The following is a 27,974-nucleotide window of genomic DNA, read 5'->3' as shown; positions in this document are numbered from 1 at the left end:
GTTGCCACTGGTGAACAAAACCTCCAAATTCTTGAAACGTGATTTTTGAAGTTTTGGTGATATAAATATATCCGTCATGTTAGACACAGCAGTACAAATACGCTTGCAACAGTCAATTAAAAATTAGGCGCTCTCTTGTCTTGTTGTCCGCGAGAGACCTGGTACGGGACACTGGCGATTTTGATTCAGTGACGTCACCTCGCCTAGTGGGTGACCGCGCATGTCAAAACGATTTGTAGAATTCTCCAAACTCCGGCAATTTAACACCTGTAGAAAAATAACTAGTATATTTTGTCAGCAATGCCGCGTTTTGAATTAAGACCTGTATATCGCAGTGTATAATAAAGGTGAATGTATCACGCGATAATGTTAGAGCTATCGCAGATTGTTACAACGTGGGGTAGTCTTTTGAAACAAATGTTAAAACCGTAGGGTTAAGTGCGTGGGGGTCGAATCTGTGCTCTTAGCGGGGAGAAATGGTTCAGGTGAGTCAAAAAAAGTACATAAAGGAAACTATGGCAGGATGAAAAGTGACGGGACGGAGAGAACGGTTGATGAACAGAAAGATGCAATGAGAGCACGTTGCCGTTGCAGCAAAGCTGAGTCTCTTTATTATTTAAAGAATTACTTTATTGAGGAATGAACACGTCGTAAAAATGAACAATATAAAGCAAGCCTAATTCTTTTACATCGCAGGGCGTTTTCCCCTGAAAAAAAGAACAAAAGAGAAAAAGACAAAGTAAGAAAGTAAAACCGGAAACCGTGTAGGGAAAGCCTTGTTTATAAATAAAATTTTGTCCTTATACACAACATAACGAAAAGCAGTTTCAAGGCTCCTTCAAGATAAGTTTTCAGAACTAAAACAAATAAATAAGAAAATGAATGAGAATTTAACAGAGTGGCTATTTGCCCACTGTTTCCATATCGAATTGGAATTTGGAAATGCTGGTTTTTGTGGAGGAAGGAAAACCGGAGTATCCAGAGAAAAACCCTCGGGGCAGCGACGAGAACCAACAACAAACCGGGAATCGAACCCGGGCCACAATGGTGCGAGACGCGCGCTCTCACCACTGCGATATCCCTGCTCCCCAAAGTCTATCTGAAAAGGAAGCTTTTTGGATGGTTATCAAGAAAACAATCTCCTAAGTCAAATCTTATTCTTCAGCTGCTGAATTTATGCAACATTTATCACAAAATAACTTCATCCCACACGTCGCTCATTCAGCAAGAAGATTGTTCAGCATATCATCTGACAAAGAGAAACGTGTCGTATGATTCGCTTTGATTCATTGTAATTCTCTTATTTGGCAATGAGTGAGGAGTCCATTAACACTTGAAGCGATTTTTGGACATGCGGGATCTTCAAGAGACAACACGTTACGAAAGATCGCAGTCGAACACCACAGTAAAGACAACTCGGCAAACGTGACTCCATACAAGACAACTTGAAAATGATCAGAGGGAGGGGAGGGACGGTACAAAATCTTACTCGTCACCAGCTTACCTGCGGGCTGCGATGTTGCTCAGAAGACTGTTGCCACCCAGGAATGTCAAACCGCCAATCACAGCCAAGAGTTTTAGAGTGGTGAACATATTCTGTGAGCGAGAAAGAGAAAACTTACAATCAACCTGTTGTCAAAAAAATGAGACTTTAAGCACGTTACCGTATTTTTCAGAACGAGAAGCATTGAAATATATTGAAAACATACCAAGCTGACGAAGAAACCGTAGTAGAGCACAAATATACCTGAAAAAGAAATGAAAAAATTGCACTCAAAAGTTAGAACCACCTTGTACCGCATAATAAACAACACCACAGGAAAGTACTGCTCAGTAGTTCTTATTTGAATGGTCACACTTTAGAATTTCACCCACAGACTCAAAAGTTAGAACGACCTTGTACAGCATAATAAACAGCACCACAGGAAAGTACTGCTCAGTAGCTTTCATTTGAATGTTCACACTTTAGGATTTCATCGACAGACTCAAAAGTTAGAATCACCTTGTACAGCATAATAAACAGCACCACAGGAAAGTACTGCTCAGTAGCTTTCATTTGAATGGTCACACTTTAGGATTTCATCCACAAACTCAAAAGTTAGAATCGCCTTGTACAGCATAATAAACAACACCAAGGGAAGTATTTGATTGATCAAGCTCAAAAAGTTCTCCCTAAAGCTCTTCAAACGAGATTTAACCTACGAAAAGGCTATCTTTTCGTTTCGCTTGGTAAACCCTCCTACTGTGACGATGGGTCTCTCCTGTACCTCGAGCAGGAAAAACCCATCGTCACAGTAAGTGGAGAAGAGTGGGGCTAACTGGAACGCGAAACGAAAATTTTTCCGAGCGACCGAATAGGTTGATTGCATTGCCACCATGTTGGTGCCAAAACAAAAGAAAAGTTGCTCACATAGTTTGCTTAAAAATGGAAGTAAACTCCTCCCAGAGGAGAAAAACCTTATTGTTCCTAACCACCAACATGGCCGCCATGACGTCACGTGCAATCAACCTATAAGGGGATATATGAGAACGCTGCTAAAATTGGCCTCGGTCGCGGATTGAATGAGATGATTCAACTACTTCAAGATTTTCAGGTATTAGCTAAGCTATACTCACCTCCCAATCCAAGATGAAAAACGATTCCACCGAGCGTAAATTGAAAATTTGATAGATTGGCTCCCAGCTTCATCCACTGTGAACAAAACAGAAATTAAGAAGAACAATGAAATTGCAAGCATTATACAAACAACTTTTGATAATGAACACGTGTTTGTTTTACTTTAAAACTGAAAATTTCTCTGCATTCGCGAAATGCGCTTTAGCCAATCAAAGGGCAGAAACTGTCTTGTCGGCCAATCAGAAACAAAGTAATTTGGCGCACGAGACTTTTTCCCGCTCGTGCCACCCGCGGCATGCCTACCTTCGCTTTCTGATTGGTCAATTACGCAATCTGTGAGCGAAGCAATTTTTTTCGTCTGCTTTCGTTCATTAAATAAATTTTCAATTTTTGCCAAAACAAACTTAGTTTCGCACATTTAAATAACGGTCGCAAAATGATTCCATTTTGAAACAGCCAGTCCAAGTAGAACGCGACCTTACTACCTCTTTCTGTTGGTGCAAAACATGAACTGTTTGATAATTTATCATCTAAAATGTCATCTCATGTTTAGTCAAGAAATCTCACTGAGTTAAGAGAAATCTCGGTGGAGATGAGATTGTCAATGTAGCATCTCTCTTAAGCGTTAGCTCAACTGGGGCACAACCTCGCACACTAACGACAATTTAGAACGAAAAGGTGCAAATTGTTTTGGTGCACTCAAGAGATTTTACAGCAGGCAATTTTAACGTTGCGTTCGACTGACCGTATTCCGATATAAGAATAAGCGGGAGAGCTGTAAGATTTCTCTTTTGAGTAAATTTGGGAAGACATTTCTGCAAACTTCTGCTGACGATACTTCTGCACGATAATTTAATAATTGTTGTACTCCAGTACCTCCACAAAACCTGTTATGAGGGATTTCTTGTCATAATTGTATGTATTTCTATTCCGGAATAGGGTCAATTGAACGCACCCTTGCTCGCTTCTTGCTTCCCAAAGCGACAATTTCGCTATTTCTCTATTTCTCATCATAAAACGAAACAGAAAACATTTCACTTTGAGTTACGTCATAGAACCTGTTAACGTTGTAATGTTGCGTATCATCCCGAGTAAAATACCAACACCGCCACAATGAGTCATCAAACAACGCTGTAAAATTACAATAAACTTACCACAATGAGCATAATGAGAAATGGAACGAAGATGAGAACAGTGAAGGCTGTTGAGACGGTCTTGGGTGGACGCTTCTCTGGCACACGGAACATGTGCTACAACAGCGAAAAAAAAGATCGGTGTTAGTTTGAACGAAAATGAGGTCTTGCTTGCAGCTGAAGTGTCTTCAAACCGCGAACTTAAGTCGGGCAAATTGATGTTTTCACAAACCAAAATACCTCCAACCTAAGTCTGACGGACAACAAATCCCATAACCTTCCCCATCACTGGCATTCACAGTTATTTCTTAAGTGGCGCTTTCCATAGCGTTGCCGTAGCGAATTCGGAAGGTCGTGATTGCGACTTTCATACACACTTGAGCTTATTCCCAATTACCAAGCTAAAATCTTATAAAGAGGCACTATGCCTTATTTTAGTAAACTTAAACCATTAGCGAGAACGTACAACAACACGCTCCAGATTCACAAGAGTTTTTCCTTAGACGATGGTGATTTCATCAACAAGAGTACAAGGTAATAAAACTATAAAACAGTACCTCAATCTCTGGTCTGGCACTGTACATCTTCTCTTTTGCCTTGCTTGGTTTGGCCGCGTCTTCAGCAAATGTCAGTGAAAGCACACCCTGATAAAAATAAAAAAAATAAAAAAAAGGTTCCCGGCGTCATATGACAGTCAAAACTTTCCAAACCAGAATCCAAAATATAGATTATTCTGGGTAGTATCTAGTTTATGTCTCTTCAATATATTGTATCTTTCTTTTTGCCTTTCACTGCCCGCCTCGATTACCTTTCGCTACCTTGCGGTCCAGTGTAATTAGCTAAAAAGTTGATAAACACAATAAAGATTGACTGATTGTGAATGGAAGTGGAATACATGAAAGAACTTTGAACTGCAGATGAAAAAATCAATAAGAGAATGACCATCGCAGTTATATACGTAACGTTCTTTTCACAACTATTTAAAAGGGGAGCATCATGGGGTTTTTGGCCAAATGGTGAAATAAGGCCTTCACTAAGCTACAAATTAATCCTAGAACAAGACGAAAGAAATGAACTCCACTTTTGAATGGAACAACTCGTGATCTGTTCCAGTACATTTTGCAAACAAAATTAGGCGTTCTTGAAAAACCTTAGTTTCAAAAACGTTGAAACGTCGAAAACCGATCAAGTTTCAATCCAATCAACAGTTTTATTACACTAGGGTGATAATTTATAACAAAACTAGACAATTATATTTTTTGTTTCCCTTCAGATACAGAAAATTTGGGGTTTTGAAATGACATCAAATTTGCGTGATACTTCCCCCTTACGTTCCGTACATAACTGGGATGGTTATTCACTTTTTCAGTATTACAAGAATTTGGTGGAATAAAAGTTTGCCTCTCTCCTGCTTTTCAACCTGTTTTTGCGTTTGTTTGTTTGTTTGTTTCTGTACATGTCTAAATGTATTTAAGATTAATGAAAGATGCTTACCACTTTCCATTCGAAAGGATTCTGAATGACGGCGTCTCCAACGATTAGGTCCTTTACAGGTGAAAACAAGAATAACGAGCTAATTAAGCCTAAAATATGTCACTAATTAAAACAAACGACGCATATATTTTATAATAAGGTAAACTTGTAGACATGCCACAGGACACCCACTTGGCAAGAGCTCAACCCGGCTTCTGTGGCATGAAGAAACTAGGAGTACTGGTACCCCCCCCACCCCCCTCCCGTAAAGGAAACAAGCCCATAACAGGGTTACCCTCTAGCAGGAACCCTTTCATACACATGGGTGAAGAAAGACAACATGGAGTAAAGATTCTTGTCTTATCAAATAGAAGAAAGATCGTCGCAGTTAGTACGCAACTTCAGCAGTTGCGAAAAGAAAGCCTGAAAAAAATTCAGGCTTGAACGGGATTCGAACCCATAACCTCTGCGATGCTGGTGCAGTGCTCTCCCAAATGAGCTAACAAGCCAACTGGGAGCTGGTCATATTGTGAGTTCGTAATATACCCGTGAAGTTTGAATAAATGAATGTAAATGTATGAAATTTGAATTGTAAATTTATGATGCCCGAATTTTTCTCAGGCTTTCTTTTCGTAACTGCTAAAGTTGCGTACTAACTGCGAGGATCTTTCTTCTATTTAATCTTTCATCCGCAGTTCAAAATATATGTTTCATATATTTACATTCATTTATTCTTGTCTTAGGGAAAAAGAGGCTTGGTCTTGAGATCAGGGCCCGGCTGTTTGAAAGCCGATAAACGCTAATCCACGAGTAGAAGTAAATTGAGGCTTTCATCTCGCTCGTTAAAAATGGTTTTAAAGACTAATTTCGAGCTAAAGGTAAAGAAAAGTCTAAGTAAAAACTGAGGGCCAAAATCTTTTCGAAGAATCTTTATTGATTAGCATTAAATTCGAGTCAAAGTTTGAGCCCTGAACTCCACTGTGCTAATCACTACACCGATGCAAATTTAGATAGATCTTATGACGTTAACTCATTAAGCCAGACAAAAGAAGTAAATAAACAAAACACATTTGCATCTCACCATTTTGTATTTTCCAGATAATGAACCAAAAGAATCCTTTGCAGTGGCACCAACATCCTGAAAGACAAAACGGCAAATAATTAAATGGCAAACACTACTACTTTTGAGAATGATGTATTATTCAGTAATGACACAGGCAAACTCGGAAAAAGAAATTCCGGGTGCTCAAATCAGGAGTCGAACCTAAGACCTTCCGATTACTAGTTCGGATGCTCTACCACTGAGCTACAGGAGACTCGTGGGAGCTAAGGCCATTAAACTAGGGTCATGGGACAAACATCCTGCATAGTGCTAGGATTAAATGTGAATGAGTGGCATATGCGCAATTAAAGGAAATGTGACGTAATATTTTAGGCCTAGTGAACAAATGAGAATGATGTATTATTCAGTAATGACACAGACAAACTATTATTTTATCACCCTTATACATGTAGACTTTTATGTGATTCTTCTTATAACTGTCCCAAAAGTTTAGGGCACATCAAGAAAGCTAATGGTTAGTCTGGGCTTTGAATACTGAATTTAGGTGCTGAAAATGTCCCTCACCCAGTTGAACACTGCACCGACACAGAAGCAAAATGAGTGCGCATGCTCGTCACGCGTGAGCAATCTTACGCGGCGAAATGGCGGCATTTTTAGAATTCCCATTGTTTGTTTTCGTTTCGTGGGGATAAGCCCAAATCAAAATAGATAAGGTTGCCACTTTCAGGAAAGGTTCCTTCGAACTTCCTCCATCACATATCCCATTCAACAAAAAAAAAATATTGTGGTAACAGGTTTGAATTTGGCGATTGAAGTGGAGCATTCGTAATCGATTCTCGCTCGAATCACAAATCTGCAGAGCATGCGCACTCATTTTGCCGCTGTGTCCACTGTACCCTAATAAGCACCACACACTTCAACAACAATTCAACACTATTCACATCACTTGCGCTCTACAGCAGAGCAGAGCGGGACGGAGTGGGGCGGAATGGAGTGGAGCAGAGCAGAGTTGTTAACTAGATGACACCTAACGGTAACTAAACATACTGACAAACTTATGGCCCTCTAAAAAGCAAAACTACAGACTAATTTTAATAAAAAAAAATACACTATGCAGTGCTTATTAAATAACACTCAAATTAATTTATTTCTTTACAATGCTTCCACCCAAACAAACGCAAAAACGGTGGGATCACATAACAGAGCTGGGCTCCGAATAAACTGTTTCCTGTGAGACATACGAATAACTAAAGAGTACAAATGTAAATTCAAAAAGAAAAAAAAAATTAAGAAGCACTGTAACACTTTTTCTAGTATTCAAAACTACATGGCAAAACTTCAGAAGTACGTTAGTTATCAGTTTCAAAGTAAGCTTATGTCAAAGCAGGGAGAATTTTCTTGAACTAAACAATGCATTCCAAGTTTCGCTGGAAACACCATTGCTGAAAACCTTACAATAATGATTTTCTATAATTTCGATAAATTCCCTCTTGGTTATGTTTCAGCTGGCAATCCCTCATTATAAACCTGTACCCTTGGAAAATATATTCAACACAGTCTGGTTAACAAAATGTGGAGCAGTCTGGTTGACAATGCCTCCCAAGTCTTGCAAAAAATTCTTTGTAATAAAGGATCTCATTTGCTTTCCCTAACACCACTCACCAAATCAAACTTGAACACTTTGCTTGGTTCAGGCTCAGCTACGAAGAAGATTTCTTGTTTTGTCTTTTCATTGGTGAGTCTGACAAATGCCTGGTGAGGTGTAATCAGATCTTCAGAGGATGCACTTTTCAGCGAAAACCTCATCACTACCTTCTGATGGTAATCAGCTTCGATCACAGTGGTGATGGCTGCTGGATACTTGACGCTGCAATACAGTAAAACAATAAAAAAAGAATAGAATCAATGCCTTCAGCTTTGCACAATGTTTTACACAATGTACATTAGGGAAGTGGTCAAAACTACTATACTCGAACAGGACCCACCAAACCACAAAATAGATGTTGGTCTCTGCCTGCACCCCCCTTCCTCAACCTCAAAAGATGGTATCTTCACTGCATAGCCACCCCTCTATCCAGCAGTTAAAAAAGACAATGGGATTCAAATCTCACTTTTCTTGTTTATCTAGCAATGCTGACTCTTACTAGCTGAAGCTTTCTGTGTCAACTCAAAATTAATTTTATAGCCAATAAAATTTTGTTGGTAAATAGAATGTATAATATGTGCCTAACACTCCTTGTTTCTCTTCAGTAACTCCTGGATTTTCAAGGAGGTTTTCCAATACTGTAACAACCAAGCCACTATGTAGATGCAAGAAACAAAAACTATCCCAGGCAAGTTTCTTGAAACTCCCAGAAAAATACTAAACAGAGCAAGTATATAACAACAACAACAACAACAACAACAACAGCAACACTTTATTAAAAATAGACAGTTACAAGGTGTTTATATACCTACCTGCAAATAGCTGAAGCTAGTCGAGGCGGGTAGGTATGTTTATACTAAACATATCTTCACTTCTATGTTTCAATTAACAATTAGATTATGAGCTCGAGATTTCTATCGTGATAGTTGATGAGGGCGCAGCCCGAATCAACTATCACGCATAGAAATCAAGAGCGAATAATCTAATCGTTTTAGTATAAATCTACTAGTCGTTCAAAACTAAACAAGTAAATTATCTATTTCCTCATCATGGACACTTCGAAAACGCGATGAAGCGGCTGCCATTTTGTTGAAAACCACTACTCACTATCTATCACAGAATAGATAGCAAGTAGCATAGCCAATCAGAGAACGGCATTCTTGATAGAACACTAGTAGATTTCTACTAACAATAATCAGTTATTAGTGGCACAGCAGAACCTCGCTTTAACAAACCTCTACACAACAAAGTCCTTGTTATATTAATAACAAACTAGGTATGGAAAGTAACCTCAATATAATGAACCCTTGATATATTAACCTATTTCCCAAGTCCCTTGGCACTCCATTAAATCCAGTTGTTCCAATGTAATTTTAGTGCAAACACGTCAGTTGTGTTCCAATAGATATTACGATCTCAAGATCAATAAAAATCAGATCTCAGTTGGGAACACTGCACACATAACATTGGCTTTTGGCCAGCCAGGTTGTAAAGTATTTTTTTTAACAAAGACAAGTAAAACAATACACTGTAGATCAGGATTCGTCACCTGATGGTCTTGGATTTGATGTTCTGCTCTTTGTCTACAACTGATAATTCCACGTCTTCAACGTTCACCTTGGTGACAACTTTCACTTTAACCTGCCATAACAGAAATGTGTGAATTCAAATCTCCTGTTAGCTTCTTGAAAATTCCTAGACGACCTTATTTTGCTCTCTAAACACCATTGCTGTCCTCCAATATTACAAAACTTTGAGGCAGCAATTCAATAAAAGAAAACATTGGTGTTTCATCACGTTTTAATCCAAAATCTGCAGCAATTTTGGTCTTCAGTTAATGGCCTGGATTTGTGATTATTCGTAGTTCTTAATTTTAATGCATGACCCCACAAGCTGCAGAGCTTTTAAGTTGTTATTATGCATAAATGAAGGCTGTCTGTCTGTTCTGAATAGAAGATACATGTACTCAATAAAATGAACTGACTTTCAAACTCTGATTATCTGGTCATCATTATTGCAGTTACCAGCCATAAAAGCCCATTATTGCCCGCTTATGGCAGTCCTGGTATCTTGAGACTATTTAGGCCAAATGAGGCATTATCAATATGCCAGCGTTATAAATCTTGTCTCCTGTTCCTGTACTCAATGAAATGAACCTGACTTTCAAACTCTGATTATCTAGTTGTCATTATTAAGTCACCAGCCATAAAAGCCCATTTATTGCCTGCTTATGGCAGTCCTGGTATCTTGGGATTATTTAGGCTGAAATATTAGGCATTATCAATACACCAGCTTTATAAATCTTGTCTCCTGTTCTTGGTCATACCACATGCCAATGAAGTGTTCTATCACCTTCACCAAATCCATTCCCCAGTCATCCCATATTAACTACTGTGAGGGGCAGTTTTCATCCAGTGGCCCTGGGAGCCTTCCATACTGCCCTGAGCTGGAATTTATGTTAAAAAAGACTGCAGAAACCATTGGAAGTGTTGCGACTTTACTCTGGGCATGCTTTGCTTTGTTTTGAGCAAGAGGTTACGCATTGACCTAAAACGTTTGAACACAAGTTCACCTGGCCAGATGTGGTTCCAGTAAGACGCTTGTCTTCCTTGTGAGGTTTGACACTGAAAATTAATACGTACAAATTATTTGTCCACAGTTTTGAGCTCAATAAGAGAAATGTTTAGAGTTCAAATTTTATCTTTCCAGACTTGGATAGATGAAGATTCCATTATAATTCCCCAACAGACCATACAAAACTCTTATTATTTAATTTAAACAATTTTGAAGATGTAAAAAATGTGTATCCCAACAAAGTTTGCGTACATAACAGTTCAGTTCTCATACCATTATTGATTATTGTTTATTTCTTGAGCCCACCCCAAATAGTTCAAAAGCTTCCTGCTGTTCTCAAGTGTTTTACTGTCAATGTTTGTTGAAGCAAATAAAGTTGATGTTGTTTCTGTTGTGGTAAGTTCTTACTGACCCTATGAGCGCAGATGCAAGTGGAATCACACAGCATTTTTCAACTGGGCACGAACATACTTTTTTATGGGCTCTGTTAGGTGTTTACTAGCCTGCGAATGCAGAGGTATTTCCGGCTGTCGCTTCTCTCTGCCAAGTGACAGCCAGATGTACATGTAAGGTAAGGTGAGGTGAAGCACGGTAAGGAGTCCGATGGTAAATCTGACATTTGTCGAGACACCAAGATCTGGCTTGAAAAAATCCAATACCAACTACATCCTAACACATTCACTGTTCAGAAAAAGAGTTTAAAACCTAGTCTACAAAATTATAGATTCTGAGACTTCACCAAAATTTTGTGAGATGTTGGACTTTCGAAAAGACTATTCATCACCGCAAGGCAAGGTAAGGTTAGGTATAATAACTGTGATATGGTGCAATGTAGTCTAGCAAGGTAAGGTATGCTACCCACACACTCAACTAACCTGACGCTGATAGTGTAGACTCCAGGTCCAGGCTTGGAAGTCATGAAATTCAACTGGTAACTAGACACAAATGATACAGAACATAAGTTCATTCAGTCATTTACAATAATATTAAGCATTTGTTTTGAGTTTGCTTCAATTCACCCTTCAACAGGTTGAAAAAAAGTTCACACCACTTTCTTGTTTTGGCTGAATTTGGAGAAAAAATTGTGACATTTGTGACAAAACACCACAGACTGAAAAAAACTTTTAACAGATTCCCTTGTTGCCGTTTCATAAGGAGCAGGGGAGTAGGGGAGCAGGGATTCCACCAATGTGGCCCGGGTTCGATTCCCGGACTCGGCGTCATATGTGGGTTGAGTTTGTTGTTTGTTCTCGTCCTTGCTCCGAGAGGTTTTTCTCTGGGTACTCTGGTTTCCCCCTCTCCTAAAAAACCAACACTTCTAAATTCCAATTCGATCTGGAAAGTGTCCCCAATTAGTGCTCAGCGCTAAATACATTGACACTCAAATACATGTAAAGTGACTTATTTATTATTTATTTATTCGACTTGCAGTGTACATGCATGCACAGGGTTGCCATTCACCAGCAAAAAAACATTCCCTGGCTATTAACTGGCCACCAATTTTCACTGACCACCAAAGACAAATCCTTTGGCAATAAAGCAGCCAGCTCCTTTGAAGATAATTTTTGGAACTACTTTACTTTTGCCAGCGAGGAAACTCTTTTGCAAACCCAGAGGCTATCCAAAACTCAATTTCCTTGACTTTTCATTGACTTTGGGTTAGGATTTAGAAGTTCCCTGACTTTTCCATAACCTTGAAAAAATTCTGTTTTTCCCTGATTTTTCCCTGTTGTGGCAACCCTGATGTAGATATCACATTTGCCCGTACAAAGTGCCTACAGATTTTACAAGCCGAAATACAGTAACAATACTGGTAATTTGAACTGGCAAATGTCAGGATTCACACAGAAACTGGGAAAAAATTCCACGACTTTTCCGTGGTTTTTAATCCAATTCTATGGCCACAATGAGTGAAATGCCCCACTGGCTGAATGTCTTGATGCTTGACAAAAAGTTGAAACTAAAATTCTTTACTTTTCAAAAATCAGCTATTTAAAAAAAATTTGGGGAAAAATCTGAAATTTCATGATATTTCCATGATCCAGAATTTTTTACTAATTTTCATGACTTTTCCAGGTCTGGAATTCAAATTTCAAATTCGATGACTTTCCATGACTGTGTAAACCCTGAATATAACCACAATATTGTTATGCTGCAAAATGAATAATTACACCCAAGCTTTTAACATTAGTTTTGCAGTCATTTATATTTTGTTTAATTAGCAATCTATGAGATATCTCTCATTTATATTGTTGTTTAAAATGTGATTAACAAATTCAAAAACACCCCTAAAACTGTAAATGTTTTGAAGTTTTTGTTTTTTTACAATGTTTAATATTTATCATAAATAAATATTACATTGTACAATACCTATGAGCCGCAAACATGCCACGCCCAAGATCAGATTCAACAACAATGAAGTCACTGCAGTGAAAGTTTTATGGGGTCATGTTTAGAATTTTAAATTAAAGGTTTAATTTTTTTATTTTATTATATCTAATATGTTTTTTTAAGTGAACATTACATCTCTTTTTACTTATTTTATATTGTTTTATTAGGATTTATGGACTTTCTTTTATTTCTCATTTTGGCTTGATAAACGCATTTACTAAACATTGAAATGTCATCAATTTTTTAATGTTAATGGGTTTTTTTTTACGATTCTCAAGATGAACTTGAGAAGTGTTTTACTGCACTTTTTTATAATTAAATTATACGAATTGTCACAAGAATGGTATTTTACAGTCTCTTAAATCAAAATGGATTTGTTCTGTCAGACATTTGTGTAGTAGTAAAACGTTAATTTAATATTTATTATGTCTTATTTCAATGTGTGAAAATCTACAGTGGTTATTGAAACATGACACAGCTGTAACTAATAGAAGTTGCTGAAGCTGATGCTTTATGAGAAGGGGTGGGGGAGGGGAGGGACAGGGTCAGAAAAAAAAATTAATGTTTGTATCAGATCAGATCTCTTGCATCTTCAGAGACCCAAGAGCAGATAGTAAGGACATGGCAAAGATTTCACAGGTGAAATCAGGACAATAGAAATTTATAAGGGCCTCTATGAGGGTTTGGAAGGGCCTCTAGTGATATCAGTTTTTATACATGTAAATACTGAAGGAGAAACCCTCTTTAAATAAAGGTATCTTAGCTTAGCTTAGCTGAGCTGAGCTGAGCTGAGCTAAGCTTAGCTTAGCTTAGCTTAGCTTGGCAGAAAGAGTCTTCCCCAACCATTCTATCACCCCCATCTTTTAAACTTTGCCAATCCTGATTTTGCCAGTGAAATCTTCGCTGCATCTCAAATATCTGCCCCCGGATCTTCAAAGATGAACCTCTGATTACCTTTGGCAGAAACCAATTTCACTGGGACACTTTTGGTAAATTATCTGCCTACCAGCTTTATTGGGTGTTGAAAATAGCTAAAGTCAATTTTATTGCACATGATTTTTTACTACTTACTCATCAGGGCCAGCTGTGAAAACTTTGTTGCTCAGTACTGTTGTTCCTTCTGTATCCTCAGCAGATGTGGCTGTCACTGTCATTTTACCAAATGGCCTGTCCATCACATTGGTGACACGCACCTGTAAACAGAGGTGCGTTATCCCTACTTGTAAGAACTATAATTAAAGGGCTTAGTGGAAATTGGGTGCAATTAAGTGAGGACTTGGTCTTTAGAGTCAAAATTATTACCAGAAAACTCTCCCTTTGGCCTACAGCTTTGTTGCCACATCATTTAGCTTTAAAGCAGAGAAGAAAGGAAATCATTTCAAGCAATACTTAACAGTTTGTTCAGGTTTTAGGCCAAAGTCATAAGCTTATTGGGTGAATTCAAGCCCTTAAATCATAATGAAATATGAAACTAGGTTTCTGACATAATAGCTAGTCTGTATGCGTGCTATATTACAGCATCTCGCGCAGTCATTTTCGGGGAAGTTGTATTTATTTACTCTCTTCTACATGACTTCCCTAAAAATGAATGAGTGGAGAAGCTATCAAAATTAGAGTGAATTTTAGAGAAATTTTGATTCCAAGGCAAAATTGTCACTTGCACTAACCCTAACCCTGCAATTATTGATGCTCACCCATACATCTGCCTTTTAATCTGAGAAACAAAAAGCTTGGCTATAGCAATGAAAAGATGCATCTAACAATCTGTCAATAATTTGTCAGAAATCAGCTACAGTGCTAGGAGACACGCTGCACTTAAAGTGCCCCGTCTGGCTGTCCGTAGCCACGCCCAGCTGAGACCACTTAGCAGAACTTTGTAGTAGTATCTTACAGCTAATCACAACAACAGTAGCCAGTCCAGGAGGAAGAGGGTTTAAACGCAACTCTTTTATATCAACTGCATACAAACCTTGACCAACTTTTGGTCATCAGAAACAACTGGAGAGCCATAAAGCTGGACCACAACTGGCACATGGAACTGAAATGAGAAAGTTTCACCCTTTAACCCCTTATATCAAAGAACAAATTCTCCTATCTTGTCCCCATACTTTTTTTATAAAGGTACCGGGGAGAAGTTATTAATATATATAGAAAATTCACCTTGGGTGATCATATCTTTATTTCTCATGACCTCAATTACATAATATCAATTATTGTTACAAGAAGAAATTTGATGTTGATCAGCGTTAAACAATGCGCAATTTCTGGTTTTTGCAGAGTCAAAGCCTGTTACAATGGTGATGACCTTTCTTTTTATGGAATAAATTTCACAAGTAGAATTTGTGTGAATAGATTGGTGATTGGGAAAACAAATCATGGTTGTCATTGAGATGGGACCACAACTATTATTATCGTTATTATTACTATTATATTATGGTATGTGGGAGATCAATCACAATGTGTTATCAATCAAATACACTCACCGGATTGTTACCAAGTTTGTCCAGGGCAAACAACAACGCACCAGTGTCCTTCAGAGACTGAGTATGTTTCCTTGTTAGCAGATAGTTTGCAAACTTGATCACTTGTTCCTGAAAGTAAATGACAAAACAATGACACATTCTGTTACCCAACAAACAGAGAAATTTAGTTTATGTAACTAAACAGCTTCAACTCTAGCATCACGTACAACACTTTAAGATGTGTGTCCCCACAAAACAACATTCAAAGAATTATATCTTAAACACTTGCTTTGTATTTAATCCATAAATGGCCGTGCCACTCAAACCCACCCCCCCCCCCCAACCGAGGTTTTTTTGCACATTTGTGTTTCCTCCTCACTTCCCCTAGAAGGGATATTTTTGTCCTCTACTGTTCTAATTGTCTTTAGAAAAGACTGACCAATCAGAATCCATAGTCTGTGCATATATTTTTAGGTCTCAGGGGGGCCTAGACACAAAAAAGTTTTTGTCTACGCAACCAGCCCCATTTTTGAAGAAAATGGCCAACACGTGGAGTTGCACGTAAATTTTCAGAAGCCGATTTCACGTTTTCAGAAGGCAAACACACCTTTTCGAAAAGGTAAATCAGTGCTGTCAATAAGGGCCGGTAGCCGGCCAAAACAGCCGGTTACTGGCCAATCTTCGGCCGGCTACTTTCGTCTCACTTTACTGTTAATTTTGGTAAGAAACTTAAAACAAGGAAAAGATTCAACAAAAATAATTGAGACATCCACCTCAAATGTCTGAGTCGAAATAAAGGTGCATTTCAGGAGTTTTTAACGTGTTTACCTTTGCCACGCGCGATGGAAATTGATCTAAGGGGTCGTGGAACGGCTGCGACATTTTCAGAGAACAGGATCCAGCAAGAAACCGGCTTAAAATAATGAAAAGATCCCGCAAAAATAATTGTAAAACATCCGGTTCAAACGTCTGGGTCTAAGTAAAGGCACATTTCAGGAGTTTTAAACGTGTTAACCTTTTGCCCGCTTTCGGTGGAAGTATAAAAAGTTGAAGCAGATCGAGGTAATCGAAGGGTCGCGGAACGCCTGGGACATTTTCACAGGACTAGATCCCAGGCTTTCGCATATCAGAAGAAAGTGCATAATTTATATGAATCTGATATGGACAACTTACTTTAACTTCAGTATTGTTACCAATTAGTGTACACCAGGTCGCCAAAGGGCAAAGTCAAAAGGACAACATGAACTTAAAACATTGAATGTATTTTTTTGAATACGCAGTTGAAGATTTATCATTTAACTCTTCTCCAAAACCCAGTGATTGAGATTTTGATAAAAAGAACGCTTGTAATAAACATAGAATATGGTTAATATAGTCTTAACTTTGATTGTTCTTATGGCCCAAATACAGTCTGGAAAACGTTGAAAATAGCATTTCCAAGCATCTAAATTTTTTTTTTGGGGGGGGGGGGGCATAGCCCCCCCCCCCCCCCCCTAGGAAGCTCGCGCCTTCGGCACTCGAAAAGAAGCCTGCCACCTACTTTCCCAGTCGGGACGTCTACTTCAAAACTTATTGACAGCACTGTAAATGGAAAGAAGAACTGCTAAGGTATACTTAACAGTTTCAACAGCGGAAATCCAAGAATTAACGGCGAAAAAATTGTGCTTCAAGGAGAAATTGCCGTTTTATTCAGTCGGAAGCCAGCTGGACATCTCAAATCAACATTTACCACACAGACTTTCTTTAGTAATTTTTGAGTGCTTCTAGGAATACAACTCATAAAGAATTACAGGTTTGATTGTGAATTTGTACTGAAATACTATTCTCATTGACCAATTCTTCGTAGTCCAAACAGTTTTTCCAAAACATTTGAAAAACGTGCTCTGCACGGGTCAAAAATTCAATTCAAAATTGATTGGCAATTCCTTTAAATTGAGAGCGAGTCTGTTGCCTCGCAGCAAAAATTATACACCTTTCCTTCTTAGGCCCATACAAAGACTTATTTGAATAAATGTCTCATTTAGGAAAGCTTTTAGTCTGTTTTTCTTTCTATTTTCATTGACAAAACGTGATGACTGCCTAATCTTGCGTAAACAAACAGGTCTTCTCAAGAGCAGATTAAATTATGGCCATGTGATGCAAGGATCAAATTAAATCAAAATTTTTACCTTCAGGTTTGTTTTTTGGGTAATCTTTGATTCGCAGCTAGTGCTTTTTATTCAATAATTAGAAATTCTAGCTATTCTAGACCAAAAGAGTGCTGTTTCTTTGACCCAGTAAGTTGTGTATTTTTACTGCACATGGGGTTAATTATTAACAAAATGCTAATTTGTGAAATTGTTGGAATACACCTGGACTGCAATGGGTTAAACTTGATGTCACAGATTTTGCTGAAATATCACATCCTTCTCGTTTCTTGTTTTCTCTCTTTTTTCTTTTTTTTTTTTTATCCTGTAAAAATTCCACACTTAATGTAAAGTACCATATCACTACAGGTTTAATACAGATACTAACAATTCATACCTCAGTGATGGCTGGAGCTTTGCCCAAGAATTCTGAGAGTGCATAAGTAGCATAGACAACCTTTGAAGTGGTATACAGTCCACCTTCAAACTATCAGGAAATAAAAAAAAATAAGAAACTAAACATGCTATGTATGTACAAACATGGGCACATAAACAATGTGTTAGATGAAAAAACCCCTAACCCTTAAACCCAGAGGCAAAATACAGATTCTCCCCACTATTCCCATACATTTCTTACGGTAATAGTTGGGAAAATCTGTGTCAACATCAAGGCATTTTATATTGGGTGATCATTTCCTTTATTCTCATGACTCGCATGTTTGGTCAAGTATTGATATTGTGACGAGAAATAAGCTGTTGATCAGTGATCAGCAGCTAATTGACTTATCCAGGGTTTAAAGGGAACCTCCACTCTGACAACAAATTGACAGTTAAGTGTTGGAAACAAGTGTCTAAATTCTAAATTTTAGTCTAAAACGTAGAAATGATGTTCAAATGTGTTAAAAATGATATATGATTATCGAATACTTTTGCTTTTAAATTTCCTGGGCACAGCCATTTTGAATTTTATGACATGTAACAGTTGCCGCTTTTGTTATTCAGCAGAAGTTCTTTTGTGTGAAACAATTGAGCAACCGTATTACGTCATGTAATTCAAGATGGCGGCGCCCGGGAAATTTAAAAGCGAAATAGGGGATAATCAAATCATGTTTTGTCCGACACTGAAATTTTATTTCCATGTTTCCCAGCGTTATTTCAAAGTAGATTGTATTTTCAACAATTTAACGTTAATATGTTTCGAGAGTGGAGGTTTCCTTTAAAGGATTAAAGGTCATGCATAAGTGGCAAGAAAGATCACCTGTAAATATTTGTTATCAACTTCGTCAGCTTGAGCAACAGTATCCTGTGAAAAGAGAAGGAAGTTAAATCATTGCACATGGACTCAGTTCAGATGCGAGATCGCGTCACATGTGTACTCTACGTAATAAAACATTTTGTTCAATAGTAGAATACCTCAATCATTTCAGTGATAAAAGAAACATCAGTATCCTTGGGTAATCTTGTAGCAATAAGCATGGCATATGCTGCCCTGAAAACATACATAACAACAAACAATAATTATTACAATATGCAACACAGAATGCATGCTAATTGAACTCTATGTAAACAGAGGGATGCTTGGGTTTTAAGAATTGAGCCAAATATGATGCAGTAAATACATTGTAAGCCATTTCCAATTTGCCTTTAGTTACTAGTTTGTTTTTCGGAGAAAGGCCTTGCGAATAGCCTTTTGAATAAGTCAGTTTTGATGAATTTTAACCTCACCCCAAGATGCTGTCCTCATCTGAATTAATGGCTGCCTTCACTGCCTTTATCACATCACCAGAATTTACTAAAAAATTTTTAAAAGACACAGGTCTGGTAAATAAAGGAAACTAAAGCTGTACAAAAAACTAGAAACAAATACATGTAAACATCGATCAACCTGGAGAGTCATTAATGATTATTAATACAATAATTTCATCTGTATCCTGGATATTTAACAACGGTTCTTTAGAAAGGAAATACCAGGAGATGTAAAGAATCGACCATAAGAGGACACAGAAAAAATGACCCTTGCTCGCCAACGAGTCCTCAGTAGCTCAGAGGTTAGAGCATCCGATCTAGAACACGGAGGGTCATGGGTTCGAATCCCATCTGGGGCTCAGATTTTTTTCTGTGTCCTCTTATGGTCAATTCTCTACATCTCCCGGTATTTCCTTTATAATATTATACTAGTGATTTCAATATGAAAGTGGGTGCTGGCGAAGGGGGATAAAGTTGTGGGGATTTACTTAAACAGTGAATGGGTTTGGAAAAGGGGGTTGACTTTGAGGGTGGGGAGAGTAGGTTTCAGTTGGATGAGTTGTAAAAATCATGACTACAGCAAGCATTGGTTTTGAAAATGGATCATGGCAGGTTTAGTGATTTGTTTAACCCACATTGGGGAAGAAATGTTGAAAACGCTTCTTTTTTGTGGGATGGGGGTGTTGGTGAAGTGGACGGATCAGCTGCCCCAAACGGCACAGATTTTGAATTATTTGCCTCCACGAACAAAGAACTCGAGTGAAAGTGCAACGAGGCGTAATTGATTTCAGAGTGAAGCAATCATCTGATTTCACAGTTGCACAGTTCGCTTCGACGAGCGATTGACATGTTTTCAATTCTTTTGCCTCAACGGACACACTAACGGACCGAAAGAGCATGACTCAACGGTTGAATTATCCTGCACAAACTCCACAGATTTTGAATGATTGGGCTCCACGGGCGAAGAACTCGTGTGAAAGTACAACGAGTCCTTTGATTTCACAGTTGAGTGGTTCCCAGATTTTGAATTATTAGCCTCCACGGTATTTTTTTCTATTTGCTGTCTTTATTAGCTTTTGTAATCATTCATCAAGGTCACGAACGGAAAGAGATCAATTTGTGTTTGGCTGCTTTTATAGATCCACCGCTTGAGAATTGAGATCACTTTCCACGCGGAAATTTTACCACGATCTTACGCACAGACGGTTTCGAGGCGCAGTTGACTTTGCCATAAAATGATAAAACAAATAGGTAAGTATTTCTAAATATTTTTATTTGGTAGATGTCTTCATTTGCTTGTGAATATTCATCAAGGTCAAGAAAAGGATCGATGATGAATCCCGTAGAAAGTGATATCTTTCCGTTCCTGACCTTGATGAATGATTACAAAAGCAAACGTCAACTGCACCTCGTAACCGAAAGCGTCTGACAGCGTGCGATTCTCAAGTGCAAAGTGAGGTATGCATCCCGGATTATATGTCACGCATGTGATTTGCGCATGATTGTCGTCTCAACCATCCCGGATAATGCTCTACTGCGCAAGCTTCGAGTCTTACATCCGACAAAATTTTGGATTTTTTCCCCTATTGACAAGAATAGTGTGCTGTCTCGCTAACGCTCGCCAGCAACCATGCAGTGACATAGGTTAGTTCTTTAGAGGTGCACATACATGTAACTGCAATGGCATCACTTGAAAGAGAATAGCCGTGAAATTTGACCCTACCCTGTTAATGCAGCCACTCTGTTAATGTGGCCAAATTTTCATGGCCTGTTTGTGGCCGTATTAACAGGGTTCTAGCATATACTGGTATTACACAAAGAACGAGATGCAAGATATACTAACAGTTCAACTCAATTCAATAAGAGAAAGTAAAAAATACATAGAACTTGAGGTAAAAAAAAATTGGTGAGGAAGCCTAAAGAAACTATAAAAGGAACTTATAAATTTAGGCTTCCTCATCATTCACTGTGTTAAGTAAAAGTTGAAGCAAAGATAAAGAGGGTGACATAAGTATTCAGCTCATTTAAAGTTGAGGTATCATTTGAAAGATCCCTTGAACCTAGCAATATAATTATATAAGGAGTATTGGTAAGGTCATTAGGTAGGGAATTCAGGTCTTGGGACCCTGGTAGTCTAAACTGTTTTATGTTAGATGAGAATGATGTATTAATCAGCAAATGACACAGGCATACTCGGAAAAAATCCGAGTGCTCCTATCAGGAGTCGAACCTAAGACCTTCCGATTACAAGTTCAGATGCTCTACCACTGAACTACAGAAGACTTGTGAGAGCTAAGGCCATTAAACAAGGTTCATGGGACAAACATCCTGCATACTGCTAGGATTGGAATGTCAATGTGTGGTATATGTGAAATAGAAATAATGTGATGGAATATGTTAAGCCTGGTTAATAAATCTGAATGATGTATTAATCAGTAAATGACACAGGCATACTCGGAAAAAATCTGAGTGCTCCTATCAGGAGTCGAGCCTAAGACCTTCAGATTACTAGTTTGGATGCTCTACCACTGAGCTAGTTATACAGGGTTGGGACTAGAAGTGCGCCTAGTATTGCAGTTATGGTTTTTAGTGCCTTAACAACTTCTTTACCTTTAATTCCCAAAAAGTTCTGTGCTGCTACAGCATAAAACAGCGTAATCATGTCACTTCCTTTTTTGATGGCACCTGATAGTGTGGTCTTGGCTGTCTCATCAACGGTCAGCTAAAATAAATTAACAAATAAATAAATACTTGATGTGACGAACTATGCAGGCACGTATCAATATTTTTTATAAATTAGTGTGCATGCTTCCCTACATGCTCCCCTTCATAGCCATGCTCCCTGCATGCTTCCCTAATTCCTATTGGAGTGATCATGGTATATTTCTTCAACATAAGCATGGCCGTGCATCTATAGAATACATGTAAGGTGTGTAAATCAGACAAACTCAGGTTTCTGTTGCTTAGTTTTTTACACAAAATCAAAATGCAAGAAGCTAAAGTTGCTCTCGGCACACTCTTATGCTTCTCTTATGCTTTTCAAACTTCCTGCATTCATCCATAACTTGATATATGGCTTGCACACTTGGCATGAACCAATGCTTAAATATTCTTAGTAGCATATTAATAAGTTGTTGTAGTATTAGTTATTTGTTAACACGCATATGCAAATGTTCGCTGCTTGCATATATATCTAAGTAATATCTGTGGTTGGTTGTCAGTTTTTCTGTCGAACTTGATTGGTAACTGCTTGCAATACATTTCTTCATTATTAATGACTGTTCATCAAAACCTGACATAACACTCTATTTCCACAGATTTTCCGGTTACATACTAGGTCACATGGGTTCTGATAAATGTTTAGGTAAGTTAAACTTTTGCCCACTATAAAGTGATAACTTGCTATGGCACCCATGAGATTTTCCCTGGACCTTAGAAATGCAATATTTTCAACAACTTGCAAAGAACTTGATCAATTTTTTAAAATATACCTTACAATTTCCAAGAAAATTACTGATGGCTGATGCGTAGAACAGTGATGAGACACTGCTAGTATCGACAGTGTCCTTGGTAAACTTGCACACATTCTGTTGAAATGACAAAGAACAATAATAGCATTTATTTAATGATAACAAAAATAACAGTAGAGCCATTGTGGCCGTGTCATAGCAATATTGAGAACATAAAAGCTACCAATTTACAAGTGAATCATCACTTAAAAAAAACAATGAAATGTTTCATGCATCTTCAAGGCTGTTGTCTAAGAAAAATTTCAAGGAGCCCACAAGGCCAAGAGCAGAGAAGTTAGAAGTCCAACATGTTGTAGGTGCTGCTGCAAAGACGTTAGGCACTCAGAGCATTTTCTTGGGTACCCCAGGCTACCTAGCTCCCGTTAGGCAGCCGCCTTGATCTCGTCCTACGACAGGTGTGTTGCAGTTATACAGAAAGGTAGCGTCACTCCAGGCACAATTTTGCACAACAACAACAGAAAGGGAAACAAAATTAATTAAGAATGATGTATTATTCAGTAATGAAAGAGGCAAACTCGGAGAAAAGAAATTCCGAGTGCTCCTATCAGGAGTCGAACCAAAGACCTTCCGATTACTAGTTCGGATGCTCTACTACTGAGCTACAGGAGACTCGTAGGAGCTAAGGCCATCAAACTTTAAGGTTCATGGGATAAAATTTGTCCTGATACTAATATCCTGCATACTGCTGGGATTGGAAGGTCAATGAGTGGCATATCCACAATGAAAGGAAATGTGATGTAATGATGTAATGTGATGTAATAAAAATAATTAATTGAAGATGGCAGAATGGGGTGAAATCGTGTACACACGGTGGAAAAAGTTGTCACAAATTGTTGCAGAAATAGGAAAACAAATTCTACTTGTTGCAGTAATTGCAGCTACTGGCATATTACAATGAGGGTTTGCCACTATTACAGAGACGAGCATAGTGTGTGGACAGTGAAAACCTGCCACTTTTACATTTCTTTCTTTAAACAGTGAATTTCAAACTCCTTCACTTCACTGAGTTTAAAGAAGATCTCTAACAAACTTCTGTTCACACTTTTGCTAAAATTGATTAGGGAAATGTACTGTTGAACTTCAATTTTTATGTAAAATGTCAGTTTGTAGTTTAATCATTATTCTAGAATTCCATTTTTCTGATTTACATTTTAACATTTGTTATATAGCTACTAACGAGTTGTTGCATAGATGTCAAATGTTATCTTACATTTAGTCAAGAAATCTCACTGAATTCAGAGAAGTCTCGGTGGAGATAAGATTTTCTCTCTAGCATCTTCTGATATCATTAGCTTATCTGAGGTAAATCCTCATAAACTAACACCGACATGAAACAGATTGATGCAAATGTGTTTACAATATCAGTAACCCTACTAAAACCTATTGCTGGCAGTGATCTTAAGCAAGCTTCTCTTTCATCATATTAACTTTTAAATACAAAAGCTGAAATCTGTAAAGTGGTCTCACTTTTGAGGTTAAAGGAAGTTCTTACAAGTGTGATATTTCTTCTAGGACAATGTGGTTCTAAGTTTTGAGTCTGTGGATGAAATCCTACCGTTTGACTATTCAAATGAAAGCTATTAAGCTGTACTTTCCTGTAGTGCTGTTTATTATGCTGAACAAGGTGGTTCCTGACTTTTGAGTCTGTAGATGAAATCCTAAAGTGTGACCATTCAAATGAAAGCTACTGAGCAGTGCTTTCCTGTGGTGCTGTTTATTGTGCTGAACAAGGTGGTTCTTGACTTTTGAGTCTATAGATGAAATCCTAAAGTGTGACCATTCAAATGAAAGCTACTGAGCAGTACTTTCCTGTGGTGCTGTTCATTATGCTGTACATGCTGGTTCTAACTTTTGAGTCTGTGGATGAAATCCTAAAGTGTGACCATTCAAATGAAAGCTACTAAGGGGTACTCTCCTGTGGTTCTGTTTATTATGCTGTACAAGGTGGTTCTAACTGTTGAGTCTGTGGTTGAAATCCTTAAGTGTAACCATTTGGATGAAAGCTACTGAGCAGTACTTTCCTGTGGTGCTGTGTATTATGCTGTACAAGGTGGTTCTAACTTTTGAGTCTGTGGATTAAATCCTTCAGTGTTACCATTCAAATGAAAGCTACTGAGCAGTACTTTTCTGTGGTGCTGTTTATTATGCTGTACAAGGCAATTCTATCTTTTGTATCAATAAATGAAATCCTTCAGTGTTACCACTCAACTGAAAAGTTTTCAATGCCTCTTTCAAGCGTTACCATTTTGTTGTCAGCAAAGTCTTCTGAATATGAGTGCTTCAAAGTTGCCTACTAAATACCTGTGTTGGGGGGACTTCAGCCTTCATGAGCTTCAAACACATCACAGAGTATCCAGCAGTTTCCAAATCTTTAAATGGCATGGCATCGTAAAACATTTGTTTAAATCTAATTTGGTCATCAACGCTTAAAACATTTGGCACAGTGACGGCATCAGCAAATATCATGAAGGACAATAGTAACAGAAGACAGGCACCTAACAACACAAAGAAACAGATAATGAGATCAACATCATAAATATATTAATATATAATACAAAGGGCTCTCTATTGAGTTTACAAGAGACACCTTTATTTTTTAAAATGGTTGCTTAAATATTTATTATAACAATTATCCCATTTGCATGCATTTGAAGTGAGATGATAAATAGCTAACGAGCCTCATAATCATCTCATATCCAACAAGCATGAGTGGAATAATTGTTTCATTAAAAACAATCATGAAATATTGCTAGATCTTGGTGATTTCGCTTTGCAAGAAAAACCAGAAGATAATATAATGGTCACTACTTCTCAGGCATGGTACAAATAGCGTTTCAACTACTGGGGGGAAATCTCAATCTTCTAAGCCCCTGGCTTCTTCGAGATTTTCCCGCCATAATCATTTTCCTAGCTGTTTGTTACTTTTCCTTTAATTGTATTTATCACTTTTTGTTATCTTACTATTGCTTTCTATTGTGGTACTAGAGTGATTTTACTTGACCCATGAAATAGGTAGTAAAATATTACATGCTATTATGCACTAATTCCAGTGTCTTCTGTTTACTTGTAGCTATTTGGTACTAGTTGTTATTCTTTGTTTCACGGGTCAAGTAAAATCACTCTAAGTGGCAAAGGGATAAAATAAATAAATAAATAAATAAATAAATAAATAAATAAATAAATAAATAAAGATAAAGATATGGCTTACATGCAATGTTCGAACAACTTCTCCCAAACATTCTCTTAATACATACAGAACATTGAGGAGAATATACTTGTTGAAATTTCAGCTTAAACAGATATCATGGTCAAATGCTCAGTCCCCTCAAAATGATTTTTTAACAGTCAACAAAATAATAAAAGTACTCTCATCGGCAACATTGGTGATGTTTCTCTAAATCATAAACCAGGTATTGGGGCTCAGACTGGCTTGTGCGGTATACTTACACTACCATTATGGTCTATCGTTTATACAGTTTGACTTCATATCTAGTAACATAACTCAGGCTGTACTATGAGCATCGGATTGCTCCTTTTTGTGAGTTTATGTATAGCATATGGAAACAAGAGCACAAACCAAGTTTTTCAGCTGTTTAATTAAGTCAGCAGGCTCTCATGGGAGGACCTCCTGATCAGGCTATCTATGTTTCACTGCAACTCAGACATGATTTTGTTACCAAGTCAACATGACTCTCAAACTCTTGTTCCCATTTTTCTGCGCTTAATTTTCTTCTGTTAACAGAGAATCACCCAAGAGCCCAACAACTCACTCTCGCATTTACAAAGATTCTAACTTCCATAAATTTAACTAATAAATTCTTGTGTGGAGTTCCGCAAAATGGGAAAATATAGAAGTTAATGATGATAAATATCTTGATGTAAGGAACTCATAACACGATAAATATCTCTTAGTTGAGATGGAGTAGCGTTTCTTTCATTTAAACTTGGTTATTTTACAAGGAACTAGACAAAACATGAGAAAACAAAGACCCAATAATATATACACAATCTGCACTATTAAAATAAAAGTGCAACGATAAATTAACATCCAATGAAATATCATCCAACTGGAAAAATATTACAGGTTGCGCTACAAGTGTAGCATCTATAATCAAGCTTATACGACTAAAGGGGAATTCAAATTCATTGAAAAATCTCGTAATGAAAGGAACTTCCGAATCGAACAGACGATCAACACGAAACGCACAAAGAACCACCTCTAGCAATTTGCAATAAATGAGCTCTTTTCATCTAAACGCAGCCTAAATACGATTTAATGCACAGCTCAGTAATTCTATTAGATATTTTGTAGACCAGTTTTCAATAAATTGTCTTTCCTACCTCGTGTGGCGGCCATCTTTAAGACGTGTCGTGCAAAGAGAGAGAGAGAAAGCTCAAAGAGAACACGTGACGACAAAGCCTCTGTACCAGTCCCTAGAGCTTTTCTCGGATGACGTCCGGCGCGCTTGCAAGCTAGAAACAGAACAGGAACGAAGACAACGGCGTGCGCATAAAGAATGCCCATAAATAGTCGAAATAGAGTCCATACTATTCCGCGCGCTCTCGCGTCCTCAAATGACGTTCCCGTTCTGTTGCTAAATCAGCCTAATTTCTTCGATGCTGACCATGTTCACTATCAAAAATTCATAAACGCGTTACTTTGTACGACCTATATTACAAATAGGCCGCCTTATCACGGTTTTCGACGCCATTTTGACGAATAGGCAAACAGGCTTGGAATAACAGTGTTTGTATCGAAATCTGATGTCAAATAATTTTGAACTTGCCATACATTTTCCTGTATTTTTTCCCGCGAACTATTTTTAGTAGCAGTTCACGGCTGGTTCGCTATAGAGACAAATGTATGGAAAGTTCAAAACACGACTGGACGCCAGCTCGCACAGCTACATCCTTTCAATTTTTTTCTTAAAATCCTTTTCCTAGTACCAAAAGTTTCCAATTCATGAATTTTTCAGAAGCGATGTTTTATGAAAATTGTTTGACATCGGATTTCCATACAAACACTGTTATTTCAAGCCTGTTTGCCTACTCGTCAAAATGGCGTCGAAAACCGTGATAAGGCCTATTACAGATTTGTTTTGTGAAATTTGATTCAAAACGATCCAAACCACTTAAAGTGTCCTACGGGTGCAAGGTACTCCCCATCTGTAAAGCTATCCTAAATATTAAGTACAAAAGACCATTTCCGTGTTA

The 27,974-nt window shown here is 37.8% G+C and overlaps 1 protein-coding gene and 1 non-coding gene across 2 annotated transcripts; one reads left to right on the top strand and one right to left on the bottom strand.

The window, feature by feature from the left end:
• Positions 1 to 608: 608 nt before the first annotated feature.
• Positions 609 to 27,154, bottom strand: LOC146480877 (dolichyl-diphosphooligosaccharide--protein glycosyltransferase subunit 2-like). Its single transcript, XM_085109218.1, has 23 exons — positions 27,102 to 27,154; positions 25,062 to 25,255; positions 22,722 to 22,817; positions 21,841 to 21,952; positions 19,210 to 19,276; positions 18,898 to 18,973; positions 18,743 to 18,787; positions 17,882 to 17,971; positions 15,380 to 15,487; positions 14,866 to 14,934; positions 13,968 to 14,089; positions 11,381 to 11,440; positions 10,504 to 10,555; positions 9,481 to 9,572; positions 7,949 to 8,153; positions 6,305 to 6,361; positions 5,245 to 5,295; positions 4,308 to 4,394; positions 3,772 to 3,867; positions 2,617 to 2,692; positions 1,710 to 1,747; positions 1,505 to 1,596; positions 609 to 707 (listed from the first exon to the last, which is right to left on the bottom strand). The coding sequence occupies exons 1-23, from the start codon at positions 27,115 to 27,117 to the stop codon at positions 686 to 688; spliced, it is 1,923 nt and encodes a 640-aa protein (XP_084965344.1). The 5' UTR covers positions 27,118 to 27,154; the 3' UTR covers positions 609 to 685.
• Positions 19,516 to 19,589, top strand: Trnas-aga (transfer RNA serine (anticodon AGA)). Its single transcript has one exon. It is a non-coding gene; the product is annotated as a tRNA-Ser (tRNA).
• Positions 27,155 to 27,974: the final 820 nt, after the last annotated feature.

This window comes from Pavona decussata, unplaced genomic scaffold (assembly GCF_977016875.1).
Source record: "Pavona decussata unplaced genomic scaffold, jaPavDecu1.1 SCAFFOLD_52, whole genome shotgun sequence".
NCBI lineage: Eukaryota > Metazoa > Cnidaria > Anthozoa > Scleractinia > Agariciidae > Pavona > Pavona decussata.
The sequence above is the reverse complement of the archived record's forward strand: the minus strand, read 5'-3'. Positions and strand labels throughout refer to the sequence as shown.

Bases quoted from the DNA above. Each gene is read 5' to 3' on its own strand.
- LOC146480877 (XM_085109218.1), bottom strand. The intron at 8,154-9,480 runs GTGACGAATCCT...ACTGTATTGCAG, and splicing joins ATCAAATCCAAGACCATCAG to CGTCAAGTATCCAGCAGCCA. The intron at 1,748-2,616 runs GTGAGTATAGCT...TTTCTTTTTCAG, and splicing joins TTTTCATCTTGGATTGGGAG to GTATATTTGTGCTCTACTAC.